General features: G+C 50.3%; 3 protein-coding genes across 10 annotated transcripts in view; 2 read left to right on the top strand and 1 right to left on the bottom strand.

The window, feature by feature from the left end:
• The window catches only part of TESK2 (testis associated actin remodelling kinase 2), a 139,936-nt gene extending 127,295 nt beyond the window's left edge, over positions 1 to 12,641 (top strand). Inside the window, exons 5-11 of the mRNA XM_080800259.1 lie at positions 2,930 to 3,076; positions 8,864 to 8,946; positions 9,193 to 9,277; positions 9,525 to 9,608; positions 9,807 to 9,893; positions 10,597 to 10,714; positions 10,985 to 12,641. Coding sequence (XP_080656385.1) covers positions 2,930 to 3,076; positions 8,864 to 8,946; positions 9,193 to 9,277; positions 9,525 to 9,608; positions 9,807 to 9,893; positions 10,597 to 10,714; positions 10,985 to 11,706 — 1,326 coding nt within the window. The 3' untranslated portion in view covers positions 11,707 to 12,641. The remainder of the gene's footprint in view (positions 1 to 2,929; positions 3,077 to 8,863; positions 8,947 to 9,192; positions 9,278 to 9,524; positions 9,609 to 9,806; positions 9,894 to 10,596; positions 10,715 to 10,984) is intronic.
• Positions 12,544 to 16,096, bottom strand: TOE1 (target of EGR1, exonuclease). Its single transcript, XM_080800273.1, has 8 exons — positions 16,042 to 16,096; positions 15,150 to 15,298; positions 15,020 to 15,060; positions 14,792 to 14,888; positions 14,511 to 14,669; positions 13,999 to 14,258; positions 13,534 to 13,693; positions 12,544 to 13,453 (listed from the first exon to the last, which is right to left on the bottom strand). The coding sequence occupies exons 1-8, from the start codon at positions 16,091 to 16,093 to the stop codon at positions 12,833 to 12,835; spliced, it is 1,539 nt and encodes a 512-aa protein (XP_080656399.1). The 5' UTR covers positions 16,094 to 16,096; the 3' UTR covers positions 12,544 to 12,832.
• Positions 15,900 to 23,802, top strand: MUTYH (mutY DNA glycosylase). Of its 8 annotated transcripts, XM_080800261.1 has the most exons (17): positions 19,163 to 19,291; positions 19,400 to 19,468; positions 19,590 to 19,707; positions 20,260 to 20,405; positions 20,495 to 20,534; positions 20,657 to 20,730; positions 20,868 to 20,909; positions 20,985 to 21,056; positions 21,149 to 21,262; positions 21,348 to 21,445; positions 21,524 to 21,668; positions 21,748 to 21,811; positions 21,963 to 22,154; positions 22,258 to 22,394; positions 22,480 to 22,632; positions 22,834 to 22,875; positions 23,571 to 23,802. In XM_080800261.1, the coding sequence occupies exons 2-17, from the start codon at positions 19,454 to 19,456 to the stop codon at positions 23,700 to 23,702; spliced, it is 1,584 nt and encodes a 527-aa protein (XP_080656387.1). In that variant the 5' UTR covers positions 19,163 to 19,291; positions 19,400 to 19,453; the 3' UTR covers positions 23,703 to 23,802. The 8 variants fall into 8 exon arrangements, with proteins under 8 accessions (XP_080656391.1, XP_080656388.1, XP_080656390.1 ...); XM_080800265.1 differs by lacking the exons at positions 19,163 to 19,291; positions 19,400 to 19,468 and adding an exon at positions 15,900 to 16,122; XM_080800262.1 differs by lacking the exons at positions 19,163 to 19,291; positions 19,400 to 19,468 and adding an exon at positions 16,315 to 16,355.
• Positions 23,803 to 23,958: the final 156 nt, after the last annotated feature.

Consider the following 23,958-nt stretch of genomic DNA (forward strand, 5'->3'; position numbering starts at 1 on the left):
TGATTCCTCACCTCACCTCACCTTTCTCCTCTGCTCTCCACCTTATGCCTTGATCTGTGGATTCTCAGATCTTCAGAGACATGCTGAAAAGAGTAAATATGTGTTTTTCTGACACAGAATCAAGAGTCCTGGCTTATCTTGGCCCAGAGAGAATGCAGATATAGCCTTTTCTCTCTTTCTTTTTTTTTTTTTTTTTTTTTAAGATTTTATTTATTTGACAGACAGAGATCACAAGTAGGCAGAGAGAGAGAGGAGGAAGCAGGCTCCCTGCAAAGCAGAGAGCCTGATGCAGGGCTCAATCCCAGGACCCCCCCCCCCCCCCCCCCCCGCCATCATGACCTGAGCCGCCGAAGGCAGAGGCTCTAACCCACTGAGCCACCCAGGCGCCCCGGATACAGCCTTTTTACCGTAGTCTTTTCTGCCTGGCCCTCAGTGGCTCCTGAAGGCCTTCCATGTCACATTGTCACCCTATCAAAGAAATGAACCACCTTTTCAGTTCTTTCTGACTGTCAGAACTAAAAGAATTTGCATGATGAGATGTCCACTGTATTGCTCCCAAGTAGCTTGAAGTTTGCAAATTTAGTTTCTTTTTAGCAAATGGGCTCCTCAAATGTGAACTGTGGACAGATTCAGCTAGAGTGAAGAGGTGAAAGGCGCTGTGTTAATGCCATCAGTATGCCTCATTTTGAGATTTCCAAGATGGATTATCAAGTAGAATGGAGCAGATTGACAGGTTTCCCTTTTGAGAAATTAGGTGTATTTTTAGCCATTCTCTCTGCGGTGCCAAGCCTGAGCCGCCTCCTCCAAGGATATGAAGTGCTGCATCGTGCTGCCCCCAACTGGTTCTTTCTGGTGCTTATGTTACCGCATCATGACATCTCAACTGTATGGCACTTAAATTTTTTTCAAAGCACTTTCATATGCTTGTATTAGATTCTCATGATGACATTGTGAGTTATATGATCAGGAATTATAATATATATTTTATAGGTAGGAAAATTCTAATCACAGAAGGAAAATAATGTTGATGTAAACTGATAGGTTCTTACTGTCATGGGGGTGGCAGGAAGTGGAGATGTACTCACTGAATGGTTGTAGAAATAACTGATTAGTTGATTTGTCCAAAGGTAATTAGTTGTTAAGAGGCAGAATTGGACTAAAATTCAGATCCCCTGACTGCTCCCCCTTTAGGTTCCCTGGTTGTTTGAAAATTCAGTATCACCCCCCAAAATAGGTATTTAAGAGCTTAATGTTAAGCTTAGAGGAATTTTTCCTTTTTCTCTTATGAAAGGAGAAGGGATATAATATATCGTGTAAGGTTTGAATAAATTCATGATCTCCTTGGCAAAAAATTTTGAGCTCCTGTTCTGTATGAGACTCTTTGACTCAGATGCTGTGGCTTGTTAGTTTAACATAATGTAGTGGTAAAGAACATGGACTCTGGGCTAAACTGCCTGGGTTTGAACCCTGGCTCTTAACTTCTAAATGCCTTTTATAAAATGAGAATAATAGTATACTTAATTCATACGGTTATGTGCCCATTAAATGAGATAATTGATGTTAAGTTCTTAGACTAGTACATGGCACAAAGTAAGCATGATGTGAATAAATATTAGCTGTTGCTACTGTTGTTTTGTTGCTGTTGTTACTATTGTTACTCTGACTCTTATCACCTCTATACAAATACATTTATTTGCTCCTTTTTTTTCTCCATTTCATGGGTATGTAGAAATGATGAACAGCCAAATTTATTGAAAGAGTACATCTTCACATAGTTTCTCTATAGCCTTATTTTCTTACTCACTCTTCAGTTCACTTTGGTCTTAACTCTGGTCTTGACCAACTGCTGTCACCGTAGTTACCAATGATTTCTTAGTTGCATGTTCAGTGGACAATTTTCCTGCTCACTTTACTCGAACTGTATAGCATTTGATACTTTCATTTCCACTTTGGAATATTCTCCTTCTTTGGCTTCAATGTTAACATTCTTGTTTGGTTCTTCCTCTGCCTGCTCCTTTAAATGTTACTATTCCTTAGGATTCTGTGAATTTCTCACCTTATATGTTAACCCCTGGACAACATCATACATCCTGAGGGGTCAGTAACTACTTCAGCTCATTGTTACTGCCTCCTAAATGTTGGTCTCTAGCTCAGACTTTGTCTAAGTCTTTGTCTCAACTCTGCCATATAAGTATATCTTGACTCTTGCTCTGTTCCAGTGTCTCCTCTGTTGCCTTAACCGATGCACTCTTCTATCACCAGGATTATTGCAATAATTGCATATTTACCCATTTCCATAATCTATCTAATCCATCGATCATACGATTGCTTAAAAAAAATCTTTTCTTTGAAAAGTAAAGATGAGTATTTTGCTCTTATTTTGGACTTATTTTGGTCTGATAGACGGGAGAAAGTCCACATATCTTAGCAAAGTATATTGGCCTCACCTGTTTCTACTCTTCATGCACTCTGGCCATATTGAGTAAATTATTTCCTGAATGCACCTGGCACTTAATCTGTAACTTTGCATATACTGCTCCCTCTGTATGCATTATCTTTCTTTCCTGTTCCCCCAGGTCATCCTTTTGATTCCTTATTTCCTCTGTGCAGCTTCCTCTGACATGCCCAGATTGACTTTGTAACTTTATTCTCTGCGCTTATAGTACTGTTGTACCTGTACAAAGCTATGTTTTAGCATTTACCACATGATACTGTTTGTAGCACTTAATAGATTGTCATCTCTGCAAAGGAAAGGGCCTCTGTGTGCAGCACCTACCATAGTGCCTGTGCGCCGAATAAACCCTCAGTAACTTAAAAAAATTAAAAAACATGGAATCTCTATTCTCTAGGTGTTTATTCTCTAATGGTTTCACCACCAGCCTAAACATTCCTGACAAATGGTGGCTGGGGTTTTCTTTTTGTTTTGCAGTATATCAACTCTGGAAACCTGGAGCAGTTGCTAGACAGTAACCTGCATTTGCCCTGGACTGTGAGGGTGAAACTGGCCTATGACATAGCAGTGGGCCTCAGCTACCTTCACTTCAAAGGCATTTTCCATCGGGACCTCACATCTAAGGTATGAAGGCTTTCCTTGCACAACTCTTTGAGACACTGTCTTCCGTTACCAGAAAGCTATGTTAAGAAACCAGTCACTAATGAGCTTTGAAATGATGCAGATCTCATATAGATTTATCATTTAGTCACAGAGAATATAACTTACTCTGTACAGCTAGTCCTTAGAAAGCCAGTGTTGGCTCACAGCAGGTACCTTTTAGTGTTGAGCCAGGCAACATATATATCTTAAGAATCTTAATCCTTGACCCAGTCTGAATGAGTGTTGCAGGAGCTGGTGACATGGAAGGGTTAAGAGATTCCTCTCCTATAGGAGTGACAGCAGTCATTGCAAATTGGGGGCCTGTGTCGTAGAGTTCTCTTTCACACAGCCTTCAGGAGGTAGCTCTTAACTGAGAGCAGGAGTTCACTGCTTTTGTCATTTGAGTGCAGGTTTTGAGGGCTATAATGTACTGACCCATTTTCTATCTGTGTGATTGAGTTTCTGCCCTTCTGCCAGTTCTTCTTTGGCATCAGCTAGTCTCTTGCTGTCCAAATTGCTGTGTGACTAGGTTAGAAAAGAGTTGCTTTTAGAGGAAGTTGGCCATGCTACAAGGCAGGCGCTTCAGGGCCAAGTGGCCCAGGACACCACCATAACCAGGCTTATATAAATAGTATTGTTTGATCATTGATGTGGGGACTGTAAGCCATCTAAAAGGACTTCTGTGCAAGAGCTGATTTAAAGTCTTCTAGAGAGGTATAGAGGAGTTTTGTACTTGTCCAAGAATAGCTGTCATTTCATTCTCCACCCGCAACACCTACACGTGCACACATATAGACATGCATACCAGACTCCTGCACCCCTTCTGTCATGAAGGAGGGGTGAGGGAGCTTGTTATAAGACAAAGTTTGCAAAGGGGACACAAGCAAGCTGTACTCTCAGAGCCAATAAGGCCTAGAACAGTAAGTCCTTGGTTACCTCACATGACAGCGGTTCTTGTGTTCTGTGTGTCTGTGCTAGGTTTGAGACACAGAGATGAATGGGATCATTCCGTCACTGAAAAGGCAAACATAGAAGTCTCTCTGCTCTAGTGTGATGAATTCTAATAGGGGAGCAGACACACAGGAACAGAAGCCAGGTGGCTGTAGTGCCTACACTCCTTTTTGAGCCTGAAAATCAGAAACCTTTCCCCTCAGGGAAGTCTGTCTGAGCCTCCCTTATGTCTGCTGCTTACTCTAGGCAAGGATACATTCCCCCCTCCCCCGGAGGGAGTGGGGAGGGCCAAGGGAGAGGGAATCTTTTTATTTTTTTAATTAACATATAATGTATTATTTGTTTCAGGGATACAGGTCTGTGATTCATCAGTCTTTTTTTTTTTTTTTAAGATTTTATTTATTTATTTCACAGACAGAGATCACAAGTAGGCAGACAGGCAGGCAGAGGAAGAGGGGGAAGCAGGCTCCCTGCTGATCAGAGAGCCCGACACGGGGCTTGATCCCAGGACCCTGGGATCATGACCTGAGCCGAAGGCAGAGGCTTTAACCCACTGAGCCACCCAGGTGCCCCTGTGATTCATCAGTCTTACACAATTCACAGCACTCACCATAGCACATACCCTCCCCAGTGTCCATCACCCAGCCACCCTATCCCTACCCCCCACCCCCAGCAACCCTCAGTTTGTTTCCTGAGATTGAGAGTCTCTTATGGTTTGGGGAGAGAGAATCTTAAGCAGGCTCCATGCCCAGCATGGTGCCTGACGTGGGGCTCAGTCTCACAACCCTGAGATTATGACCCTGAAATCAAGTTGGACACTTAACCAACTGAGCCACCCAGGGTGCCCCAAAGACACTTTTGAATAAAGCATTCTTCATCCTATATGTAGTGGACCTTATATACCACACAGCCTGAAAACTGGTCTGGCTTCTTCAGAACCCCACAGTGGTCTGAGCTTCATATTTTGTATTCTGTTGCCACCTGGTTATAATGGGGCCATGTCCAAGTTGGGTGAGAAATGCAAGCATTGTACTAGATGCCTTTGGACGTTTGAGATAGCGGCTGGAGTCCCAAATGAAGGGGTTTTACGGTATTGCACATAGTGCTGCTTTCTCCACGGCCCCTGGCCCCTGCTGCTCTCTTAAGACTACATTGCTCCTGCCATGACCTTGCTGAAGCCTACATTGCTTCTTTATAAAAGGGAAAAGCTTTTCAGCCTCTTTTTGGGGAGGGCAGTGTCATGTGAGAACCCTTAGGAGACCTGAGTCTTTACCACTTACAGTTGTAAGCTTTATTTTTCTCATCTTAAATGTAAAAATCTCAGTTCTGCTCACCTGACAATGTTGTTTTGACTGTGTTTGTGAAAAATGTTTTGTAATCTTAGGGTGCCATATAGACAGAAGTAGGCAATTTTTCCCTTACCCAAGGGGCTAGGAAGTATTCTCTGGGCCATCCCCTTCTTAAGACATCACTGTTTTCCTAAAGCTTATAGTCTCTAGTCATGGGAAGGAACTATACAGACTTTCTTTATAACATGGTAGATGGGAATATTACAGAGAGGGCAAGGCATAGGATGCTTTGAAAAAAGGGTATTTAACCCAACCTGAGGGTACAGAGCAGGCTTCTCAGAGGAGATGGGGGCTGAACTGAATCTGGAAAACTGAATTATACTTACTAGTTTAGTTTAATTATTATCAGTACACATGCTGGAGGTCATATTCTAGACCAGAGCAGACACAGGGAATTGCACAAACGAAGGCATAGTGGCATGAACTCTATGATGTGCAGACTGGGAGGGAGGAGTGGTAGGGAACAAGAGTTGAAAAGAGAGGACTGTGACCATATATTGTGTGGCTTAGATTTAATCTTCTAGATGGGAAATGGAGAAAGCCATTCAGCTTTTTTGAAATATACTTCACATAAAACACAATCTGCCCTTTCAAAGTATGTATTTCAGAGGCTTTTAGTATATTCAGCCACCACCACTATCTAATTTCAGAACTTTTCTTCATTCCAGAATGAAAGCCCCACACTCTAATCCCTTCTCCCTTCAGCCCTGGACAACCACTAATCCATTTTCACTTTCTATGGATTTGCTTATTCTGGACAGTTCGTACAAATGGAATCATATAATATGTCATTGGTGGCTTTTAAATAGGGGAGTAACACAGATTTACATTTTACTAAGGTTATGCTGGCAGGAATGAGGAAGGTGAATAATAGAGATCAAGCCTGGACCAGGCCAGGGAGACCAGTTACAGGAGTGTTGCAATATTCAGGGGAGGAATGAGGAGGACTGATGCAAGGGTAGTGGGAATGAAGAAGGAGAGACTGATTTGGAACATATTTATTATTATTATTATTTTTTAAAGAGTTTGTTTATTTATTTGTCAGAGAGACAGAGGCAGAGAGAGCACAAGCAGGGGGAGCAGCAGAGGGAGAGGGAGGGGGAGCAGCAGAGGGAGAGGGAGAAGCAGGCTCTCTACCGAGCAGGGACCCCAATGTGGGACTCCATCCTAGGACCCTGGGATCATGACCCAAACTGAAGGCAAGATGCTTAACTGACTGAGCTACCCAGGTGCCCCTGCATGCCCAATATTAATATGATTCCTGAATCACATAAAAAAGTGTTGAAAGAAGTAATCAGCAATGTCAGCAGCAGAAAGATCAAGTATATAAGAACTAATTTTGTCTATTGAAATTAATGCCATAGAAGTAATTGTATCCTCTGGGGGAACTCACAGCAGAAACTGATGAGGAACGAGCGGGAGATAAGGAAGTGAAAACAGCAAGTGTGGCCAGCCATACCTCACTAGCCTAGACCCCATTAAGGGCAGGGTCTTAAGGGCAGGCTGGGAGTTTCTGGTAAATCCTGCAGGGGCTAATCCAGCAGGGTTCCTCCACATTTTCCTTATCACCTCAGATACAGACTCCAAAAGTCTGGCTCTTTTGGTTTGCAGTATCCCATCTTTGTTTTTGGCTCCTGTGCCAGCTGTTGGCTGTGAGAAGCTGTACAAAGGGCAGTAGTCACCCTCTAGATGAGAGGCAAACTGGGTAGCTTTGTCCCCTATTGTGGGGCCCCAGTCATCCCTGCCTTAGCCATTTCTTAGCTGTTCACAGAAACTACTGTGAAGTCACTTACCCCTACGTGGGTGGTTTGTAGTGAGCGGATAGTAGATGTCCATGAATGTGAAGCTGGGGCAGAAACCGCACACTTTGACAAGGGCAGTGTACTGTGGCCATATTCTTTTTTCCTTATCTGCTGCTCCCAGGCTGAATTTATGGGGCTGTTTCTGAGGGCTATAAAGCAAATAGTAAGTAGGACTTTAGACTGAGCCTTGGAGCAAGGAACCTGAGTTGTTGGTGAAAAGCAGGGAGGGGGGCGGGAATAACATGACCAATCTGAGCTGATACTGCCTCACAAGCCTGTGTCTTGTAGCCTGGGCTTTGGCTTTTCAATAGGCAATAGCTGGCCCAGGCCCATCCTCTCACAGCATTAGTCCGGGGGCTCGGGGGTGCTGAGGCAGCACGACTTGATGGGAGGACCAAAGCCAGGACAAGCACAAGGATGGTCCTGGTTGGAAGCCAGGGTTGGAGCATGTCCATCTGGGGCCCAGGGTAGGAGACGATGAAATCACAGGCTCCTTCCAGCTCAGGGAGAGAATAGTATGATCACGTCGAGGCCAAAGGAAGGGAGTCATTCGTACCTGTGGTGGAGGAAGCAGGAGGTGATGTGGCTCTGCCTCGGCAACTGCGTGCCAAGCCCGGTGAGGAAAGGGGGAGGGCAGGTTTGGGTCAGATAGGGCCTTGCTGGCCCCAGAGATGTCCCTGAGCCCAGGATCCCTACTCTCTCCTGCCTCTGGAGGAAGGGGGTGGAGGGAGGTGCCTCCTGAGCGAGTGTGTAGGGCTATTTTGAATGCAGCTGTTTGAGGAGAGCTGGCTGCTGATTTGTGTTTATTTACAAGTCATCTGGGTTCATCCTTTCTCTTGTTCAGTGAACACATCCTGAGCCTCCGTCACGAGTTGAATGCTGTGAGGAGGGAAGGCCTGAACCAGAACCCGCTCTCTGCTAGACTGTGAGAGGAAGTGGCAGAGAGGAGGAGTTAAAGGAGTTGAGAAGAGAGAGAGGGTGGTAATGACAGGGTGGAAATGTCACTTACCTTAAAATACATAAAAATACATGAAAAGGAGAGTTGGGAGAACATTCCAAATGGAAGGCAACAATATAAGCAACAACAAAAGCTTGAAGGAACTATTCAGGCTTTAGGAGTACAGGTTGTCTGTGACAAGTTTGGATGGAGATGTGTGCATAGGAACAGCAGGGGGAGAGGGGAGGTCAGTTGGTTAGAGCCAGGTCATAGACTGAGAGGAAGCTGGTTGTGATCCTGTGGGCAGTGAAAGGTAGTGCAGGCCTGAACGCTTGTCTTATGCTTACATTATTTGGCAAAGTCAGGCTAGTGTTTGGGTCTCTGCATTCTGAGGAAAAGAGAATGGGAGGCCAGGGGCCTGATAGTCTGTCTTCCTCTACTAGATTGTAAGCTCCAAGAGGACAAAGATGTCTATTCACTGAGGCTTAGTATATAGAAAGCAAAGATAAATACTTGTTGGATGAATCTTAGGGCAGGAACCCAAGATCTAGGCCTGAGCCATCTCCCATGGGTAACAGAGCCCCCAAGTCTGACCACTGGGGTCAGCTAAGAGTGTTGTTTCACCAAGGAGGAGAGCCAAGGTGCACTGTGGCAGGGAGGGGTGGTGGTAACCTTATGGCTGGGTGGCCCCCCTTCTGAGCCACATTGTCTTCTTCTTTGGGAACTCTAGAACTGCCTGATAAAGAGGGATGAGAATGGTTACTCTGCAGTGGTAGCTGACTTTGGCCTGGCTGAGAAGATTCCTGATGTCAGGTGGGTAGTCCTAATTGGTACAGGGGTCACAGAAGGGACCGAAGCAAAAGGAAAGCTCCAGCTTCTTCCCCAGAGGCCAGAACTTGGTCACAGCTCCATCCCAGCTCCCTAAATGTGGTCAGTCTTAGTGCCTTCTAAGACTTCTCCCCTTCAGGGAGAGGAGTTCCCAGTGGTCAGGTATCCCATTGTGCCAGCCAGTGGCAAGCTCATTTTCCATATAATCTCCCCTCCACCCCCACCCCACAGCATGGGGAGTGAAAAGCTGGCCGTGGTGGGCTCACCATTCTGGATGGCACCTGAGGTTCTCCGAGATGAGCCCTATAATGAAAAGGTGAGTCTGGGGACCCCGGGGCCTGGCTCTCCTTAGAATCCACTCTTAGCAGAAAGTATCCAGCCTATATGTTCCAGGTGGGGAGCTATATCCTGCTAAGACCAGGGCTGGTACTCGGCCGCTGCCCGGTAAATGAACTGAATGAAATGCAGACAGTAGGGCACAGGCCTGTGCTGGTGGACCCGAGGGGCAGAAACCCCACCTCTCACTCCACTGAGAAGGAAACTGAGGTCTCATTACCCACCAGGCGGACGTGTTCTCTTACGGTATCATCCTCTGTGAGATCATCGCCCGCATCCAGGCTGATCCGGACTGTCTTCCCCGCACAGAGGTGAGCTGCAGGCATATGGCACAGTGCCAGTGGGATGGGGCTGGTTTTGAAGCTCTGGAACTGTTGTTCCCAGGATGGAGTTGCTGGAACCGTGTAGTTACTTTGGGTCAATTCTCAGCCTCTCCTAAGCAGGCCAGGATGGGTGGAGGGATTAATGACCGGTCTTCCGTGTCCCCTCCCTACCATACCTATCCACAGAACTTCGGGCTAGACTATGATGCTTTCCAGCATATGGTGGGAGACTGTCCCCCAGACTTTCTGCAGCTCACCTTCAACTGCTGTAATGTGAGTATCTCCCTCCCCTCCCCCCAGCTTTGGTCAGGGGCTGGCTGAACCCCTTTCATCTAGTTAGGACTGTAGGGACAGGTTGCTAATTAGCTTCATGAGGAGCCTTGTTTTCACTGATGAATAGCAGTGCCCATGGCCCCTCCTCCAGGCCTGACAAGACTGTCCAGAGTCGTGGACCAAGAAAAGGAAAATTGCTCTGTGTTATACAGTCCTCAGCCTGCAGGGTAGACTCACCGCCTCTTGCCCTGGACATTGATAGAGCTCTGGTCAGGTTTCAGTTGGACTTTGAGTCCAGCTGGCCTTAAGGCCCATGGGAAGGGCTTTTGATAGCCTTCATTTTATATAGCTCTGGGGCCTGGACCTACCTGTCATGACCAAGGGGTAGCTGGGCTTTATCCAGGTAGCTCCCAGAAACATGTTAGCAAGAACAGAACAAACCAACATAAGCATACCCTTTTGGATGGTTCTGTGCCCATCAAGGGGATAAGACACATACCGAAAGGGTACTGATAGGAGTGGGTATAAGACAACAGCATCTTCCCTGACCTTAGCTCTGAGAATCACCCTCATGGTCTGGGGCCTATAGAGAAGATCTCTTAGCTGCATATCAGAATCTTAGAAGATGCCAGAAACAGACTCAAATGCCATCCTTGGGGTAGAAGATAGGACAGGGGCTAATGGTTGGTGTGGATGACTACAGATGGACCCCAAACTGCGCCCATCCTTCGTGGAGATTGGGAAGACCCTGGAGGAAATTCTGAGCCATCTACAGGAAGAAGAGCTGGAGACAGACAGGAAGCTGCAGTCCACAGCCAAGGGTAAGAGATTAGACCAGTGTTCCACCTGACTCCAAGGGAAGAAATTAGGATGTGGGGCCTTCTTCTCTAGGGCTGATTATGGGATCCCACGTCCAGAAGAAAGGCAGAGGGGCAGGGGATGATCGAAAAAGTACTGGACTCTAAGAAATATGACTTGGTATATGGCCTCTCTTGAGTTTTCTCATTGGTTAAATGCTTTGTGGCACAAGGTGCCACTTCTGTTTGTTATGACTAATGTGAGTAAGCCTGTTTTGACTCACTGTTTTTCAGGACTCTTGGAAAAAGGACCTGGGGTGAAGCGACTGAGCACACTGGATGACAAGATCCCTCCCAAGTCCCCACGCCCAAGACGTACTATCTGGTTGTCTCGAAGCCAATCAGACATCTTCTCCCGTAAGCCCCCACGTACAGTGAATGTCTTGGACCCGTACTACCAGCCACGAGATGGTGCTGCCCGCACCCCCAAAATCAACCCTTTCAGTGCTCGCCAGGACCTCAAGGGTGGCAAGGTCAAGTTCTTTGACCTGCCCAGCAAGTCTGTTATCTCCCTGGTATTTGACCTGGATGCACCAGGGCCCGGAACTCTGCCTGTGGCTGACTGGCAGGACCCCCTGGCCCCACCTGCTCGCCGGTGGCGTTCATTGCCTGGTTCACCAGAGTTCTTGCATCGAGAGTCCTGTCCATTTATTGGCCGAGAAGAATCACTATCTGATGGGCCCCCACCACGCCTCAGTAGTCTCAAGTACAGAGTGAGAGAGATCCCGCCATTCCGAGCCTCTGCCCTCCAAGCTGCTCCAGCCCACGAAGCCATGGACTGCTCCAGTCCCCAGGAAGAAAATGGTTTGGGGCCCAGGCCCCAGGGGGCCAGTTCATGCCTTGCAGGTGCCTCTGAGGAAATGGAGGTAGAAGAAGAAAGGCCAAGAGGCTTGGCTCCAGTCCCTTTCTCTGTCTCAGGCATAGGCCTGAAAACCCAGGGAAAACAGGATGGGTGAGAGGGGTTAGTCCCCAGCTCACCTTGGGGGTGGACCTTCATTTGAAGCCACAGGGCCCCCTTGGTGCACAGCCTCGACTCTTCCCTGCAGCCTACAGAGCAGGCAGGCTAGGCCAGGCTCAGTCTGGGGGCTCCAAGTGCCCAATGGCTGTGTATGAGAGGGGAGGCAGCCGTGAAAGGCCTTCCCAGGTAGGGCCAACAGCTGATACAAAGCTTCTGAAATCCAGCAAGGAGCTATGGCTCCCACCCGACTCCCACTGCACTTCCCCAGACAGGACCAGAGGACTCTTAGTTCTGGTTTGAGCTGGCAGGCAGCTAATACCCCAGGTTCTTCTCCCACCCCAGGTCTGTCATATAAGCTATTGGATGGAACCTGGAGCTAACCAGGAAGCCATAAAAGGCATGGCTATTTCTCAGACCTGAAGAACGGGGAGCTTCTTGCCAGGACGTCTAAGACACTTGAATAATTGCTGTTTGCACTTACTGCATGGTCAGACCACATCACTACATTTCTATGCAAGGGGAGGGTGAGGCAGCGTGGTGGTCATGGCTCTTAGCTAACCTATTCAAAGATCTTTTCCAGTTGATTAATCTATTTTCATATTTATGAAGGAGTCTTAATGTTCTGCCCCAGAAACTTTCAACCTTGTGGTTGGGAGTGGGGCCGGTTTTGTAGGCCTCAGGGCCTGCTCTATGTGTTTGTCAACATGTGATACACCCAGGTGGTTAAATGGCTTATGCACGGACGGATTCTCTTCCCTTCCTGCTCTGGCTGGAGCCACAGGAACAGTCTGTCCTTACAGAGCCGCAATAAGAAATAACCAAAGATGAAGCTGGTCAAATATTTTCATAACTTGTTTCTGTTGATTTTTTGGTAATACTTTTTCCCAAGACACTTTCAGATTTAAAAATAAATAAAGTCTGTGTTACAGGTGCTGGTCAGCCTCCTTACTTGTACCCTTGTTCCTCAGCCTCTAGGGTAAAGGAGAAGGTCTAGGCCAGGACCAACCCCAAACCCCCAGCTCTGTAGAAGGTGGGAGTAGAACATTTACAGGTTAGAGGAACCCAGACACCTCTGTTCCACTCTCAGTTCTCTTCCTGGGCCTTGAGTGCTAGGCGAAGTTGGGTCAGCTGCTGCCCCAAGCCAGCTTCATCTTCTGGTTGTGGGCTTTGGAGGATCGGGAAAACTGGCTCTTGGCCACTGTGAGGGGTACAGCTTTGCCACTCAGGTAAACCTTGTTGTGGCACTCAGGCAGCCAGGGTCCAGAGCTACAGAGCTGGGGTCCTTGGCTCACTGCCACATAGGCCATCACGTAACCTGTCATAAAGGCATCAAAACCGGCCCGATGCAGTCCATCCCCAGGCACTGGGTGAGGACCTGCTTGACTCCCTGGCGCTTCTGGGGCAGCCGTATCAGCTGTTTCTGGCCCTGCTGTTTTAAGGTCCAGCTCCAAGTCATTTTTCTGACCTTGCTCCAAGCCAGGCTGGGTCCTAGTCTCATCCTCAGCTACCTCTTGCTCCATTTCTTCAGCCTTGAGGCCATCGCCACAGACCTGCTTCACGGGAGGACAATCCTCAGTTTCCTCAGAGGTCTGTTTCCCAGGCAGGCTTAACAAAGCCCTCCGCCGTTTCTCCCTACGTCGCCGCCGTCGCCGCTTGTCCTCCACCACAGCCTCATCGGTGTCAATGATAAGATCAATATCATGAGACCGAGGACACTGTGGTCCCAGGGGGCACCAACCATAGGCCTAGAGGTAGGAAAAGGCTTAGAGAGGCGTTCCAGGCATCAGAACCTCCCCTCCCCCAAGAAATGGGTGGGTGCTCTCACCGAAAAGTTGTCACAGACGCTGGTGGAATGAGGACGATGGGTTGCAGGGGGCATGCAGCAGCGGTAGTCGATATGGGCCCTCATGCTGGAAGGATAGTTGCAGAACTCCAGGGTCAGGTGTGGGCTGCCGGCTGCCTGCCGTTTCCCATTTTCCCGCTCACTGAAACAGCGTAAGAGGGTATTGGCCCATTAGCTTATAAACTCCAAGAGAATAGGGTTTTTGTCAGTTTTGCTTACTGCTGAATACTCAGCACTGAATACTGTGCCTAGCACATGGCAGGCACTCAATAAATACCTTATTTATTTATTTATTTATTTATTTTTAAGACTTTATGTATTTATTTGACAGACAGAGATCACAAGCAGGCAGAGAGAGGAGGAAGCGCCCCTCAATAAATACCTTAAATGAATGAAATAGTCAGGCTTATGCCAGGCCCCACCCCTAAACCTGAACCAGTTCCTCACCATTTCCGGAAAACATATTCTAGGTAGGATGCCACGAAGCGCGCATGAAACTCAGCAGCATATTTGGTGTCATAAATGCCAGCTGGGAACATTTCACACAGGTCAGCAGTGAAGGTTCCCAAGCTCTCGGGCAGGTGTGCATAGAAGTTCTGGTACAGGAACACCAAGTCTATGAGACCGTTGTGTAGTACCAGGGGCCGGCGGGCCCGGATTAGCTCCAGGAACAGTGTCCTCACTGACTGGCTCTGACTCTCATCACCCTAGGTGGAAAGAAAGGGGTCATCGGGAAGGACAGTCCTGTAGGGAGCCTCTTTTGCACAACACTTATCCCTGGCGCCCCTATCTGGAAAGTTCTCATTCCCTATGCTAGTCTATTGTGGATCAGGCTTGTTTCCCTAGCCTTATCCCTAGTGATTCCCATACTCCCTAAGAAGCAGATCCTCTCCCTGCACCCAGACCGGTTAGGAAGAAATGAAATCACAGAAGGGGCAGTGTCAAGGTTGGAGACCTACCTTGTCATTGCCTTTATGGTACGGGATACCCTGAGCATACTGCCGGTTGAAGTTGAAGCCATGCTGTACCAAGAACTGCACTGACTTTGGCTCTATCACATACTCTTCCATGCACAGTAGGGTCAGATTGAACACCTGAGCCAGGTAGGAGTGTTCACCCTGAGAGAGAAAGGATCTGCTACATCAGGATTTGGAATAGAAATACCGCACACCCGATGTTCGCCGGGATCTCAACCCTCCTCCCCGAGGCCACAACCAGGGATGGGAAGATCAGTCCATACCTTGTCTGGCTGCTGCTTGAAGCAGGCAAGGCCCAGAGAGAGAACAGAACGGGTCCTGGCTGCATGACACACGGACTTGTAACGTTCCTCGATGCACCTTGGGGTTGGGTTTAGGGGGTGGCTGTGGCGGAGTTAGCCCTCAAACCACCCAGGACTGTGACTTCTACTCCAGAGATGAAGTCTGCCCCTCCTGCCAAGGCTGGCACTAAGATCAGGGCTTATACTTACTGGTTCAGCAAACTCTTCCTGTCCCCAAGCCCACTCAGTTCCTGGGAGTGTGTAAAGGGAGAGTCTTGTGTCAGGTTCCCAGCACCAGCCCTTGCACAGCTACCTGCCCTTCCCATTCCCCTGCCTTTACCGTGTCCACAGCCACGAAGCTTGCGGTCTTTATGGCCAGCAGGAGGGATGGCCACATCTCCTTGAAGTTGTCACTCTGCACATCCACCACAGGCACCTGGACTGCTAGCTTCTCCTCAGATTTTGTGCTTTTGCTGACACCGCCTGAGGCTAAGGAGACAGCGTGGATGGTAATGCTGGGGCAGGGGCCCCGAGCAACAGGTACCAAGGTGTAGGCCATGGTTCGGGGTGGAAGCAGTTTCCATTAAGGCAAGAAATAGCACCTCTGTCCTCCAAACCTTTGTATCACATGTGCTCTACACACAGCTCTTGGGGTGAGCATGCTCTGAATTTGGGGGAAAAAGGCCGGCATCTTCAGTGGTTTATGTCAGACTCTGGGAAAACTACTTCTCCCCATAGCACCACAGTCTTTAGAAGTGTAACGCTGGATAAACGATCTGTGAGGTTCCTTCTTCCCACATCCCGCAGGAAATCCTTCTCAGGGCTTGAGGAATGCGACTCCTTTAATGCCCCCCAAAGCTCCATAGTACTGTTCCCACGGAGCCCCAGGAGCCACAAGCAACGGTAACCAGTACCCTCCAGAGCCTCATAAATAATTTCTCACAGCCAAGCTCCCAATACATTCCACTTCCTTCGGGCCCGCGACACGCAACAGAACCAGGACTCTAGACTACACCTCCCGACACGCCCCTACCCGCCCCGACTGCTCTCAACGCGCCAGGCTCCCGCAGCCCGAGCCGCGCTGCCCACCGGGATTTGTAGTTTCCTCGTGGCTGGTTCAGAAGGAAGGAGCTGGTCCTCTGAACGTTAGTTTCTAGAGCCAAGAGCCCGAGGCCTTCCCCTCTCCGGAGCGCACAGGGTTTTAAGGCGGGAAGCCCTCGGAAGCCACTCACCGTCAGGGGCCGCTGGGGCTGAGGCTGCGCCATCGCCACTATCGGCAGCCATGACACCGCGCGCCCTCGCCTGAGTAGTCGGTGGGTACGCGGAGCTTCCGCCAGCCTGCTCTCCGCGCGGCTCCGGCGGTGGGGGACGGGGCGGGGCCTCGGCCTCCGAGTCGCCGACGGATCGCACTTCCGTTCACACCTCCCGGGTCTGGCACGGAGGGGGGCGGCCCGGCGCGCGCGGGGACCTATTGGCTGGCGCCGTGCGGTCGGAGCCACGCCCCCTGGAGCGCGTCGGAAGCCGGGCGCGGGAGACTGAACGGGAGGTAATGCGTTCTCTGCGTTCTCCCGGCGGGAACGTCGGCGGCGGCTTTACGCGGTCTTCATCTACGCGGCCCCGGGGTGGGGATGGCGGTCCCCAGCGGCGGGGAGGCTGCCCGGGCCAGCCTGAAGCGCGCCCAGGAGTTAGGCACAGACAGGGCAGTGTAGGGAGAAAGAAGGATCTAATGCGAATAGGTAAATTCACAAGCAGAATGGAGACGTCACTTCCAGGAAGTGAAAAGGCGGGTAGGGAGACTCGAGAGGAGGCTGCCAGAGGGGTTAGAGCCACCGACTGGCAGGGAAGCCTTTGCAATAATCCGGACAGGAGGTACAGTTGATCTCCAGGGTGACTGCACTTGAATCCTGATACCGTGAGAGACGTGCCCTTACCGGAGGCCGGTTCTGTCTCCCGGGCTCCGGTTCCCATCAAGGAGTCTCAGCCCTTTATTTACTGTTTCTAGTTCATCTTCAACCTTTCTCCACTGAGTCTTTTTCATCATTAGTCAGTATCGTTTGGATTTCTCCCATACTAGTATATGTGCTGTCTAAGCGAGCACTGGATTTCTACCATCCTAAAGAAAGAAACCTCCTACTATATTTCATCCGGTTAATTAACTTAGTGCTTGTTGTATACAACTTATCTGGCACTGTGCTCAGCATTGGGGACTCAACAGTCAACAAAAAAGACTCAGCCTTTGCTCATGGAGTTTTGTAGTCAAGTCGGGTAAGCGGACACTGATCAAAGAAACATAAATAAATGTGAAATTACGATTAGTATAAGAGGGAAAAAATGAAGAATTATATAAGATTGTGAGACCAGGGGAGGGGGGCTGATTTGGACATTTAAGTCAAAACCTGAAAGAATGGGGTGACTGAGTGGCTCAGTAGGTTAAGCATCTGCCTTTGGCTCAGGTCAAGATCCCAGCCAGGGTCCTGGGATGGAGCCCCATATCGAGCTCCCTGCTCAGTGGGGAGCCTGCTTTTTTCCTCTGCTGCTCCCCCTGCTTTTTTCTCTCTCTCTCTGTCAAATAATTAAATAAAATCTTAAAAAGGGGGGATGGGAGACCTGAAAGAGTGAGTAACTGTTAGGTGAAGAACAGGGTAAGAGCTGTCCAAATAGAGAAAAAGGATTGGGTGAGATGTCAAGGCGGACAGACATGCGGGGGATTGAAGCAACTGTTAAGGCAAATACAGGTGAAGCATAGTGAGTGAGGGGATGAAGCAAGTGGGGATCTTTGGAGCCTGCAAGACTATGTTAAGAGGATTGGGTTCTCAGAGCAATGGGTGTGAGAGCCAAAGTCCTCCATTGCTTACAAGGTACTTAGAGATCCTGTGCCCCCTACCTTCTTTACCTCTTTGACCTCCTCTACTACTCATCCTTCCTGGGTCCATTCTAACTACACTGGCTTCCTTCGTATTCTACAAACATACCAGGCACCTTCCTTAGGGCCATTGCACTAGCTCCTTCGTAGGATGCCTTTGGTGAATTCCTTCAATTGCCTGAAATCACTGGTCAAATATCACTTTAATAAGGCCCACCTTGACCATGTGCTTTAAAATTGCAGCATTCCAGGGGGCACCTGGATGGCCCAGTCGGTAAAGCGTCTGCCTTCGGCTGACGTCATGATCCCAGGGTCCTGGGATCGAGGCACCCCCTGCCCCGCGCCCGCCCCCCCTCCCCTCGCATCACACCGGGCTCTCTGCTCAGTAGGGAGCCTGCTTCTCCCTCTCCCTCTTGCTGCTTCCCTTGCTTGTGCTCTCTCACTCTCTCTGTCAAATAAATATATAAATAAAATCTTTAAAAAAATAAAATTGCAACATTCCACCATCACCACTCCTTATCCCCTTCACCTACTCTACATCTTCTCTTTGTGTTAGTATTTATCAGTTAACATCCTATATAATTTCATTATTATTGCCCCCCCCCCGCATTAGAATATAAGCTCCATAATGACAGGAACTTTTGGTGTTTTATTTACTGAATTTTCCAAGTACTTAAAACTGCTTGGCACATAGGCACTACATAAATGTTTACTCAGTGAATTAGTAGGAAGCCATTGAAGGTTTTAAGTAAGAAAATGAGACGATCGTGTCTTAAAATACAGCTTTACTCTTTGGAAAATAGATTGTAGGATGAATTATGGAGTTAATGAGTTTGGTGACCATAGGTTGGCTAGGAAAGGAAGGAGGGTGGGTTTTGTAAAAGGGATAAAGGAGCAGGACCTTGAGCTCAGCCCGTTTGGGAGAGACCATTGTTTCATATCAGGAGGAGAGGGAGCGGGAGAATGCAGGTAAGTGCAGAGGGCAGGAAGCTTGTGCATTCACTTTTCTCTGAAGGAAGAAGGAAGCTCTTGATGAAAATGAGGTGATGAAGAGAGGTTTTAAGAGGTTGAAGCAGGGGCTCAGCGGGGACTGTGGTGGAGCACAGCACGGGAGTGCAGTCTCGGGAGGGTTTGGGTGCACAGGTTGCTTCATCTCTAGAAGCCTCAGTTTCCTCATAACTGCAGTGGAGGTGGTACAAGCATATACCTAATGGCGTTGTCTGGAGATGGAGGGGGAAGTCGCTTAACTTAGCATCGGGTCTGGCACACAATAAGCCCTCACTAACCAAAAGAACAGTAAGGGAGCAATGAAGACCAACCAGATACATTTCTCATTACCAGTGGGCAGCCAGCTTTGGTTGACTACATCAAGAAAAGATTAGGAATAAAAATGGCACATCCGTTCCCACCACCACCGCCACCACCCCAACTTGCCGTCTGCTCTCAGGACAATCTTTTCCCATCCCTGATCCTTGGTTTCTCCTTTCTGTAGAAAGGAGGTTTGGACTACATGATGGCTCAAGGCTGTTTCATGTGCTGCATCTCTACCAGATAAACTTCCTGCCCGCCACGTGCTTCTAGACACACCTCATGAGCCTCTGTCCACACATAGAGTCACAGTGAGCATCCGGGATACACAGGTGTAGCCTGACCAGCCCAGCCCTGGTCTCTTCTTTTGCGTGTCTCCAAGATTCCGCTTATGTTGGTCTCTCTGAAGTCACTTGCAGAAACTCAGCCCTGCTGGTCATCCCTCAGTGCCACAGCCTGCCAAGAGTGAACCCATGAGCATCTGGAGAGTGAGGAAAGCTAGACATTCTATCATGAGGGTTGCAGAGAGGGAGGTGGCTGTTATAAGCATTGTGGGGCCCCAAGATTCAGCCTCATTGTGACTGACCACTTTGGGCCTTTCTCTTCTAGGCCATCATGAAGAAGCCTCGAGCAGCTCTGAGGAGTCATCACAGGAAGCAGGCATCCCGCCAGGAGGGAAAGAAGTGTGTCCTTAGCAGCAGCTGGGTCAAGCCTTCTACCCCAAATGGTGAGGAGCTCAGTCCTAGTCAAAGACGAAGGTGCTGGATTCATTGGCCATGAAAGGGAGGGAGATTCGGGCTGGGAAGGGAGCACAGTTATGTGACAGGACCTTAAGGGACTAATTAAGGTCTCTTCTGACTTTGCTGTGTCACTTTGGGATGATTGCTCTGAATGGCTGCTTTCTTACCGGTGAAATGGAGCGGTTGTCTGTGCACTTCCTTCCTCTTGTGGCTTTCATGGGATCGATTGAGTTTATGAGCCTGAAAATGTTTTGTAAATGGGAAAGCCCTGCACACGTATACATTATGCTTGGCTGAAACTGTTGGGTGTTCATTGTGACCCAGAGTCAAAGAAGGTGGCGGTACCATCCTGGGAAAGTTAAGGCTAGAAATCTGGCTCAGGTTACATACAGCTAGAGAATTCTGGTCTGATTTCAGATCCAAAGCTTAAGCAAGGAGTTGTGGGTAGGGGACACCCTAAGTGGGAGCAGCCAGGCTGCAGTGCCCTGGGTGCACTGCCTAGGCAGGGACGATGCCTGAGTTTCCTGTGGTCCCAGCAGACTTGGCCAGGCGGCAGGAGGAGGTGGTGTTGCAGACCTTCTCCCCGTACCATCTCTTCAGAGACACAGCTGAGGTCACAGCCTTTCGGGAGAAGCTACTGAGCTGGTATGACCAAGAGAAGCGGGACCTACCCTGGAGAAGGCGGGTAAGCAGGCGAGGGACAGGGACAGCAGGGTGGGAGGTGGGTGCCCAGCGGTCTCCATACTGACTCCTTCCCTGGGACGACTTTGGCAGGCGGAGGGGGAGGTGGACCTGGACAGGCGGGCATACGCTGGTGAGTGCATGTCTTGGGACCTGGGCTGCTTTGCCTGGATGCCCACTGGTCTGGGGTCTAGGGGTGGTGTGCTGGGAGCGGGACAGGTCGGCCGCGCCCTCATGCCAACCCCTCTCCCCCAGTGTGGGTCTCAGAGGTCATGCTGCAGCAGACCCAGGTTGCCACGGTGATCGACTATTATACTCGATGGATGCAGGTGACTCCAGGGAAAGAAGGGGAGGGTCATGAGCCAGACCCCAGAGAGAGCCCAGCCTTTGGGGTAGGGGTGAAGAAGGTTTCCTCCACTTCCCTTGACTTTGAGCTTGCTCCTTTTTGTTTGCCTTCGAGCTATAGAAGTGGCCAACGCTGCAGGACCTGGCCAGTGCTTCCCTGGAGGTAAGAGTCACTCTGGGGCGGGGGAAATGGGGACAAGTGAGGACTGACCACTGATCTCTCTGCTCTCACCCACAGGAGGTCAACCAGCTCTGGGCAGGCCTGGGCTACTACTCTCGAGCCCGGCGGCTGCAGGAGGGAGCCCGGAAGGTGAGGGAATGACGGGGGGTGACAGGTAAGGGGGTGAGGCCCAGGGCCTTAGGTGTTTCATAACCTAGAGCCTCTCCGGACCTCGCAATCAGGTGGTAGAGGAGCTAGGGGGCCATGTGCCACGTACAGCAGAGACCCTGCAGCAGCTTCTGCCTGGTGTGGGGCGGTACACAGCTGGAGCCATTGCCTCCATTGCCTTTGGACAGGTGAGCCCCCAGCCCACCCCCACTTGGTACGTGCCCACCCTTCTTCCTCCCAGAACAGGCTAACTCCTGGATTCCTCTGTGCCAGGCAGCCGGTGTGGTAGACGGGAATGTCGTACGGGTCCTGTGCCGAGTCCGAGCCATTGGTGCGGATCCCAGCAGCACCCTCGTCTCCCAGCATCTCTGGTAGGATCTCGGGGTCATGGGGAGACCGGGAACGGTATCTCCAAAGTGTCTCTGGCTCACAGCCATGTTCCCTTGTAGGAGCTTAGCCCAGCAGCTGGTAGACCCGGCCCGGCCCGGGGACTCGAACCAAGCGGCCATGGAGCTGGGGGCCACTGTGTGCACCCCGCAGCACCCACGCTGCAGCCAGTGCCCAGTGCAGAGCCTGTGCCGCGCACACTGGAGGGTGAGCCATGTGGGGAAGGGGCAGGCAGGGGCCCTAGACAGCAGCCCCTGCTGCATGACATCTGCCTCATGCCCCTTAGGTGGAGCGGGAACAGCGCTTGGCCTTGCGGAGCCTGCCAGGCAGCCCCGACGTGGAGGAGTGTGGTGAGTGCCAGCCCCAGCCCTTTACTGTTGCATTGGGGACCTGCTTGTGGAAGCCTCGTTCCATTTTGTCCTACACCCCGAATAAGACTGCAGAGCTGGGCCCTGGCCTGCTCTCGGGGCCTGAGCAGCACTTGGGGCTCTCTCTTCCCAGCTCCCAGCATGGGGCAGTGCCAGCTGTGTGCACCTCCCACGGAGCCCTGGGACCGGACCCTGGGAGTGACCAACTTCCCCAGAAAAGCCAGCCGCAGGCCCCCCAGGGAGGAGTGCTCTGCCGTCTGTGTTCTGGAGCAGCCCGGGGCCCGTGGGGGTCCCCGAATTCTGCTGGTGCAGAGGCCCAGCTCAGGTATCTAGATCCTCAGAGCCCAGGGTGGTGGCAGGAGCACCAAGGGGGACACGGAGGAGTCGACAGCTAACACCTGGCCACACCTGGCTGCCCTTTCTCTCAGGTTTGCTGGCGGGACTGTGGGAGTTCCCGTGTGTGACCGCAGAGCCCTCCGGGCGATGTGAGCGTGAGTCCCTGTTGCGGGAGCTGCAGCGCTGGGCTGGGCCCCTCCCAGCCACCCACCTCCAGCACCTGGGGCAGGTAAGGGACCCAAGTGAAGGACAGGGGTCTTGGCTTCTGTGGGCACATTCACGGGCCTGTTTCAGCCCCTTGGTTCTCCCTCCAGGTAGTCCACACCTTCTCTCACATCAAGCTGACATATCAAGTATACAGTCTGGCCCTGGATGGGCAGACCCCGGTGACCGTCACGCCACCTGGCGCTCGCTGGCTGACCCACAAGGAGTTTCACACTGCTGCTGTCTCCACTGCTATGAAAAAGGCACTACTTGTGTTGTCTTCCTTGTACTTTTTTGTGTTTTCTGTATGTTCTTTGTGAACCTATTACCATGTAAACAGGGAAACACAAAAGCATATTTTAAACAGGTGTGTTGTGGGGGGTGTGAAGTTGAGAGACCACAAGGGTTTGGCTCTTTGGGGTTAAGATACCAGCCCTGTGCTCTCCCCCTCTCTCCTTGGCTAGGTGTTCCGTGTGTACGAGGGCCAACAGCCAGGGACCCGAAAGGTGAGTCTCTTGGCCCTCACCCAGCCCCGAACCCACGGGTTTTCAGTGAGTTAAATGACACGTGCTTGGGTGAACATTATCTCCTCCAGACTTCGCTGTGGGCAGAGGAGTAATAGTTCTTTCCTGGAGACCTTAGAGCTTGGAATCCAGGGTGGAGAATGAGAACAAGTGATGGAGACAATAGGGTCACAGGTGTGTGAAAAATGCTTATACTAGGTTTTGTGGTTTATGAGAACTTTCAGTTCTGTCTGGGAGGCAAGGATCAGGAAAGGCTGCTTAGAAGCAGCAGCTGGTAATCTGGGTCGAAGAAACGAATCATTATCTCCAGGTCTGGGAGGGGAATCTGCAGCAAGAATGTTCCTACCAGGCCCAAGAGTAGTGTGCGCAAAGCTGGTATAACTTGGCGTGCCTCGTGCAAGGACACATTTGATGGGCAGGGCCTGCACAGGCCAGTCAGGGCCAGGGGCACCAGGCCACCAAAGCATTTTTGGTGGAGAGAGGAGTCCGATTTGTATCTTAGGGAGACTACCTTGGGCTGCCATTTAGAGTTGACCAAAGGTATAGATAATGGAGACTGGCTGGAAGCTTTACCGTGTTCACACAGGAACCTGAGCTGTATCAGTGCCATGGAGAGGGGGGCAGGAGAGGACACTCTGCTGCCCCCTGAGTGGCTCCTTCCTTTGGCTTCTGCACAGAGTTCCGGACGGTCCCCGGTGTCTACTCCATCCAGCCGGAAAAGGCCCAGCCCGGGCCAGCAAGTCCTGGATAGTTTCTTCTGGCCTCACCTCCCCACGGATGCACCCCACCTCAACAGTACCGCCCAGTGATGCCTCTGCAAGCCCCCACTTCCTGAGAATCCGGGTTGTTGTTTTTTTTTTTTTTAAATAAAGTGCTTATTTTTATAGTCCTTTTAGAGACTTTCCACCTCCTCCCTAGCCCACTCATTCTTCCCCTCAGAGGGGCCCGGAAAGTGGTGAAGTCCTGCTTGGTGCTGCCTTCTGCTGCCCGAGCTCCCAGCCAGCCCGGGGCAAACGGAGGTGAGTGTTCTGTCCAGAGTGATCGTCCTCCCCGAACTCCCAGGAG

The sequence above is a fragment of the Martes martes genome (genome assembly GCF_963455335.1).
Source record: "Martes martes genome assembly, chromosome: 4".
In the NCBI taxonomy this organism is placed as follows: Eukaryota; Metazoa; Chordata; class Mammalia; order Carnivora; family Mustelidae; genus Martes; species Martes martes.

What these genes read in the sequence shown, in the direction of transcription:
- TOE1 (XM_080800273.1), bottom strand. Translation starts at nt 16,093, where the DNA reads ATGGCTGCCGATAGTGGCGATGGCGCAGCCTCAGCCCCAGCGGCCCCT. An exon ending in AGCCCCAGCGGCCCCTGACG is followed by an intron (nt 15,299 to 16,041) that starts GTGAGTGGCTTC and finishes CTGTCTCCTTAG; the next exon opens with CCTCAGGCGGTGTCAGCAAA. An exon ending in TCAAGCAGCAGCCAGACAAG is followed by an intron (nt 14,670 to 14,791) that starts GTATGGACTGAT and finishes TTTCTCTCTCAG; the next exon opens with GGTGAACACTCCTACCTGGC.
- MUTYH (XM_080800267.1), top strand. Translation starts at nt 19,596, where the DNA reads ATGAAGAAGCCTCGAGCAGCTCTGAGGAGTCATCACAGGAAGCAGGCA. An exon ending in CCCCGACGTGGAGGAGTGTG is followed by an intron (nt 21,812 to 21,962) that starts GTGAGTGCCAGC and finishes CTCTCTTCCCAG; the next exon opens with CTCCCAGCATGGGGCAGTGC. An exon ending in GGTGCAGAGGCCCAGCTCAG is followed by an intron (nt 22,155 to 22,257) that starts GTATCTAGATCC and finishes CCTTTCTCTCAG; the next exon opens with GTTTGCTGGCGGGACTGTGG.